The 6,357-nt window shown below is 51.6% G+C and overlaps 1 protein-coding gene across 2 annotated transcripts; it reads right to left on the reverse strand.

Moving 5' to 3' along the window:
- On the reverse strand, nucleotides 1-6,123 carry NCMAP (non-compact myelin associated protein). Of its 2 annotated transcripts, none has more exons than XM_054292306.1 (4): nucleotides 6,047-6,123; nucleotides 1,267-1,361; nucleotides 1,058-1,142; nucleotides 1-646 (listed from the first exon to the last, which is right to left on the reverse strand). In XM_054292306.1, the coding sequence occupies exons 2-4, from the start codon at nucleotides 1,349-1,351 to the stop codon at nucleotides 505-507; spliced, it is 312 nt and encodes a 103-aa protein (XP_054148281.1). In that variant the 5' UTR covers nucleotides 1,352-1,361; nucleotides 6,047-6,123; the 3' UTR covers nucleotides 1-504. The 2 variants fall into 2 exon arrangements, with proteins under 2 accessions (XP_054148281.1, XP_054148282.1); XM_054292307.1 differs by lacking the exon at nucleotides 6,047-6,123 and adding an exon at nucleotides 5,330-5,461.
- Between the last annotated feature and the right edge of the window lie 234 nt (nucleotides 6,124-6,357).

Here is a 6,357-nt window from a genome sequence, read left to right on the forward strand (position 1 = left end):
AGTTTATAGAAACAGTTTAAAATACTTGAAAATAAGAACCTGTACATATTTGAGATTAGAAACTTGAAATATGAGTAAAGATAAATACAATTTTGATACCTCCTGTAGTACCCATCAGGTATAAAATAATCCACCAACCTCTTGCATGTAACTCATAACAAACTCAGGTCCCAGCTGGGTTTGGGGCATGTCCAGACTTTCCCTCCAGTTCCTCAGCAGAACACAGAGGGTGCAGAGTTCCTGAGGGAGCAAAAGCTCCTCAAAACCTGGGCATCTTCTCTTCCTGGTTTATCCAGACCCAGAGGAGGCCTTGCTGCCATCCTAAACCTCCATCTGTCATTTCAGTCACAGCAGAAGTGTCCAGACCTCTGGTTTTTCCTGCCAAAGCAGGGAACCAGGGTTTGTGTCGCTTCACAGAGGGAACACCAGCTGGCTGCTGCTCCCAGGGCAGTCCCAGCTCCATGGGGTGACAATTCCATCTCTTCTCTGGCAGGGAGCTCCTGGTTACCTGCTCTGCAGGTGGATGTCCACGGGGATGAAGGTCACCGAGGGCTGCTGGGCCAGGCCGTGGCTGCTGTGCCCCACAGGAGGTGGCACTGCCAGCTTGGAGCCCTTGGGTTCCAGCTCCCGCCGCACTCGCATGCGCCTGGCAAAGGTAAAAGGGGAATTGGCCCCTGGGCTGGGCTCTCCTCTCCCAGGGGAAGTTTTGGGGAGGTTCCCACACAACACAGTCAAACCAAGCCGGGATTTATCCCAAAGGTACCATAAGTGCTCCCAGGGCATGTGAGCTCTGAAAAGTGAGGGACCAAGCTGGGTGCACACTCACACCTTCCCTGCACCACCAGGAACCCCTAAAAACAGCTCCCACCATGCAGCCCCCATCAGGGAGCTCTTTGTGCTTCCTAAGATCCAGCCACAGAGCCCTGACAGTGAGATTCACTGCAATCAGCACTTTAATGCTTAGATTCTCCTGGAAATTTTCAGCAGCAAGCCCTGAAACGCTCTGTGAGCTGAGAGCAGGGGCTTTGGCCCATGCTGCTTTGGCTTGGTCACGTACCTGTTGTATGTTTTCAGGATGAGCAGAACCACTGTGAAAATAACGATCACCCCCACCACGATGGCAGCAACTATTGCTCCAGAGCCTGGGAGAGAAGCAGGAAGGGAAAAAAGCCATATTTGCAAAGTTGTCACTGGAGTGTTTGAAGTTTGATAAGTTCAAAGTCCACTTAAAACCAAAAAGAGCCACCACCCCAGTCCTTGCCTTACTTTGATAGAGATTGTGTTCTTGGGACTTTGTGGTCACATTCACTGAGAGCTGAGTGTTATTGGTCAGTGGCGTGGCCGTCGTCATCTTGGGTCAGCTGCAGAGGGGAAAGAGGAGTGAATTCCTAAAATCTTAACCCAAATTTCACACTGCTAATTAGGCAACTGCCCACCAAAGGCTCACTGAACTGGAGTTCTTCATATTTTCATTGCGCTGGAAACTTGGCCCTGCTGAAGGAATGGAAATTCAAAATGGGTATGATGGAAACTTTGGTACAGTCTTGGGCAATTTGCCTCAAAATATCCCCTGGTCAGTGGTAATAGAAAAAAATAAGATATAAACACAATAATGTATCTTAAATGCTTTGGGATTTTGGATTGTCACCTCTGGTTGAGATTCAGAGCACTGAGCAAATGAGTGTGGAGGTTTCTGCATCCAGAATTCAGCAATGTCTTGAGGGAAGGGAAAAACTCATCACAGAAAGGTTTAAAAACTCTATTATAAAATAGAATTTGAAGGAGCTTCATTCATCTAACATGGAGAAGAAAAACCATTTAGCTCCTTCACTTGGAGCTCCAAAAGTGTCAGGACAAACAGCAGCCCCTGAACAGGGATATTGCAACGTGGCTGTGGCAGGAGGCTGAGTTCAGCCCAGTGTCAGCTCAGGTCTGTTATTGGAGTGGATGAACTTCCAAGGGCACAGCTGAAAACATGCCTGTGTTTTGGTGGGTAGAACTGTGGATCTGGAAAGAGCAGCAGGGGTGTTTGCTGGTTTTAAAAGGGTTTTCCAAGTGTCCCTGGAAACCCGAGCCATTAAAGGGCTCCTTCAGGCCAAGAGGGGTGTGAGCAGCACTTCAAAGAGCCCTCTGGAACCAGCTCAGCTCCCAGTCTCAGAGCTGGGACACTCAACTGCCCCTTGAAAAGTAAATTATCCTTCAGCACTTGATATGGAACTGAATTCCCACTCCAGATGCTGCTCAGTACAGCCAGGCAGGGCTCTGGTGCTCCCCTGGGATATTGTGGCATGGTAACTTCAATTTCACACAGCACAAGATAAACAATAGCCAGAAATAATTCAGTGGAAATCAGTTGGTAATAAAAATTAATACCAATTAAAAACCTGCAGAGCAGGTCAGTGAGGAATGAGAGGGATCAGGAGGCAGCAGGAAGGGAAGTGGTTCGTTGGTGTCTGACTGGGATGCAGGATCAGAACTGCAAGGGCCACTCTTCAAATACTCCAATCCTCTCAAGTTAAAAGTTTGGTTTTCTTCTTTTAATCGAAAAACCAAAATAACTTTGCCACAAGCCTGTAACTGGGTCATTCTCCTGTGAGTGAATGATTCCTTTGTTCAGCCAAGGCCAAGTTAATTCAGCAACATGAGCATCAGCTGAAATATTTTGTGTTTAGGCTCTGCCCAGCCCTATTGTTCAGCACAGAGCTCACACACACCTCAGAGGGACCTGGGAGCCCCAGAGCTCAGAGACAGCTCTTCCTGTCTCCTCACCCACTCTCCCATATGGAAAAGGGTTTAACCTGTGGCAGCAGAGGCTCAAGAGACTCTTCATGAGAAGCTGAGCAAGTGTTCTGACTGGGCATAATTCAGAAACAGCCACATCCAGCTCTCACCCTGTGGCTCCTGACTTGGGCACTGCAAATGCCAGGCCTACAGAAGGCTTTTTTCCTCCTCTGGCTACCAAAATAAAAACTCCAAATAAATAAGGCTGAATATTTTAATATTAAGCCGTGAAATATTCATCCTTCCACCTTCCCTCTCAAACCACCTTGGGAATGGGGAGCTGTTTGTGCATGAGTCACCCAGACCCAAAGAATTTTTATTGTCGTAGTGAAACCACCTGTTTATGAAAGGGATTAATTTATCCAGCAGGCTGCACCTATTGAGATGCAGTTTGAAAAGTGCAGCAGGTTGGGATTTTTCTGCTTTGTGAGCTGCAAGGTCAGTGTCTCCAGCCAGGGTGGAAGGTGGCAGTCCTGCTCTTACCTGGAGTCCCAGCTCCATTCCTGCCCTGTGAATCAGCAGGTTACACCTGACCAAGCCTCTGCTGCAAGAAAGACCCAGAAAAGCCCAGCAAAATCCATGGGAACCTACTGATTTTCAGCCTGGGTTCTACTCTGTTCAGAAAAACGTTTGGAAAATCAGGAGTGCTGGATAAAAGCCATTCAGCAGGGGAGAAGAAGTGGACTTTGATACAGTAATCACAGGACATTCTTTGTCCATGACACAGGGCTGCACTTCCCCCTGTGCACACACACCTGCCTGGCCTCTCAGAGCCTCTCATTCACTCTCACTCTCCACACTGCTGGTTATTTTTGCATCCCCACGTTATGGAGCTGGAAATGTTTCCATAAAGTTCAGCTTTGGGCACGTTTCCATTTCAAACACCTTGGCAGATACAGGGGATGGGTTGTTCTGGCAAGGGGGAGCAGTGCCCCCTTTTCCAAAGCCTCCCTTCTGCTGCCCCTGCCCTGCTGGGCTGGGTTTGTTTGTGAGGAGATGGGGATCAGAGCTCACCTGTCAGCAGCACCTGGCACTTACAGCAGAGGGGCCACAGGGAACAGAGGGGATTGTCTGAGGGCTTTTCCAGGGTGGCTGGACTTGGAGAGGCAGCTCCCTGCCAGGGAAGGCAGGTGCTGGTTAGGAGGACACAGATTTCACCTGGGAAAAGGTGGGGTTTGCATGGAGCTGTTCCTGCCCTCACCTTCCCAGCACCACGGGAACTCCGCCAGGGATTGAGGCAAGCTGTGATTTCAGGGAGTAATGAAAACATTATGTCCTTCAGTGAGACCTGAACGTGCCTGGGTTTACCTTGAGAGGCTCCAGAAAGGGAGGAAGGAGGAAAGAAAAGCCCAGGTTGAAAGTGGCCTGAGGCAAACAACCCTCCCTGTGTGAGCCTGAGTGCCCCCATGTCAGGGCAGCACCTTTATATGAGCATTTTCTCAGGTTCTGGCAGGAGCTGCCCAGGCTGAGCTGCTGCTAAAACACACATTAAAAGCAGTTCATTGCCTTGCCAAGACAGAGGGGCACAAACTGCAGGCAGCTCTGGGCAGTAGCACCAACTAAAAACCCATCAGTAATTTTACCTGCCTGGCTTAGATCATGAGAGGCACCAAAACCCCTCAGCTCCCACAGGTGACAAGAAGTGACAACAGGACCCCCAAAAGGAGCACCCTCATTTCTAAAGCCATGCCTGGAAATATAAACTTGATAGACTTCTGTCACTGACTCGCCCAGAGCAGTGTCTAAACCAGACTGTGAACTGCACATTGCCCAATTAGATTTTCTTTAAAGCCAGCAACTAAAGGGTCATAGAAAAAGGAGGAAGAGGGGCTTTTCATGCAGGCAGCACAAGGGGGAATGGCTTCCCACTGCCAGAGGGCAGGGATGGATGGGATATTGGGAAAAACTTCTTCCTTGTGAGGGTGATGAGGCCCTGGCACAGGGTACCCAGAGCAGCTGGGGCTGCCAATGGATCCCTGGCAGTGCCCAAGGCCAGGTTGGACACTGGGGCTTGGAGCAGCCTGGGACAGTGGAGGTGTCCCTGCCATGGCAGGGGTGGCACTGGAGGGGCTTTAAGATCTTTTCAAACCCAACCTGTTCTGTGCTTCTGTATGTAAAGAATTCTGTACACAGTACAAAGGCTCCACACAGAAATGCAGCTCCTCTCAGTGCTCACAGCAGCTGAGGCAGCCCCAGGATTTCTTGCCTATTGTTGAATCAGTGAGGCACCTTCCCTGTGCAGAGCCCTGAGGACACTCACAGCAGCTGACACCTCACACTCGCAGCCTGTTCTCCACCAGAACCCCTTGGCAAATCCTCAGTGCCCCAGTCTGGCACCCACAGAGGGACAATAACTCTGTCAGACCCTGAAGTCACTGGTCTCTGCTCTGCCTTTGTCTCCTGGTTTGTAATCACTAAATCAACCCCTCCTGCCACCCAGCACAATGCACCCCATCAGTGAAAGCTGTTTACAAAAAGCTACGCTTCCCTTAGCAAGGACTTCCTGGGGCATTAAATACATTAATTACCAGGAAAAACCAGAAATCACCATTTAAACCTGTCAGCAGCTTCAGTGTGTTCCCAAATAATGCAAGCAGTGTAGTTTTGTTCTGTGCTGGAGACACTCAGTGAACTGTAACACAATGCTCTGAGCTTTCGAGTTCTTTTCCTGTTAAATATTACTCTGCCAGCTCTTTCCAGCACGCTGCTCAGCAGATTGGAGAAAATAAAGTATAGAACAAAAAAACCCACCCAAAACCACAAACAAATAACCACCGACAAACCCATATTTATAGTGCCAGGGCTGAATAAGTCAGGACAAGAGATTCAGCGTCCCCAGCGATGAAAGGACACCGCCGGCGATGGAATGAGCTTTCAACAGCCATGCGGGCTTCCCTTCCTGCGGGGAGGAAACCGCGCCAGAGCAGTCCCAGTGCCGTCCCTTGCGGGCTCCCGATTAATGAACAACTGCTCGAGCAGCAGCTGAACAGAAAAACGTGCGAGGACATCTGCTCTCTATTTCCCTCTGGTTTGGAGGCACCGATAAAGAACTCGCGTTTCCCGTGGTACATCCACACTGCCTCGCACACAAACCCGGAGTAACCGCGCTCCCACCAGCGCTTGGAACGGGGCGGAAAGGAGCGGAGCTTTGGGGCAGAAAGGAAGAGAGTTTTAGGGCAGAAAGTGACAGTTTTAGAGCAGAAAGGTTCCAGTTATCCCCATTCAGAGCGGTTCCTCCACCCGACCCTCAGCCGGCGCTACTCACGGAGGATGCTGCGGGCTCGGGGCTCCGGCGCTGCCGCAGCGGCTCCGGCACCGTCCGCCCGCCGGGGCTGCGGGGCTGCCCCCGCCGCCGCTCCCGCCCCTTCCCCAGCGCGGAGCTGCCCAGCCCAGCCCAGCCCGGCCCTGCCGCGGGGAGCCCGGTGCCGCTGCGGCCGGAGGCAGCCCCGGCACAGCCCCGCAGCCGCAGGTGCCTCCCCGGGGCCGCCCAGCCCGGCCCGGCCCCCGGCGCCGCCTCCCCGGGCCCGTGCGGGGCTGCGGTGCCCCCGATCCCGCCGGGCAGCGGCCGAGGGGATG

Source organism: Melozone crissalis, unplaced genomic scaffold (assembly GCF_028551555.1).
Source record: "Melozone crissalis strain CALT ecotype California unplaced genomic scaffold, PUWL_Pcris_2 ptg000108l_1, whole genome shotgun sequence".
Lineage (NCBI taxonomy): Eukaryota > Metazoa > Chordata > Aves > Passeriformes > Passerellidae > Melozone > Melozone crissalis.

What these genes read in the sequence shown, in the direction of transcription:
- NCMAP (XM_054292306.1), bottom strand. Translation starts at nt 1,351, where the DNA reads ATGACGACGGCCACGCCACTGACCAATAACACTCAGCTCTCAGTGAAT. An exon ending in AGAACACAATCTCTATCAAA is followed by an intron (nt 1,143 to 1,266) that starts GTAAGGCAAGGA and finishes CTTCTCTCCCAG; the next exon opens with GCTCTGGAGCAATAGTTGCT. An exon ending in ATCCTGAAAACATACAACAG is followed by an intron (nt 647 to 1,057) that starts GTACGTGACCAA and finishes TACCTTTGCCAG; the next exon opens with GCGCATGCGAGTGCGGCGGG.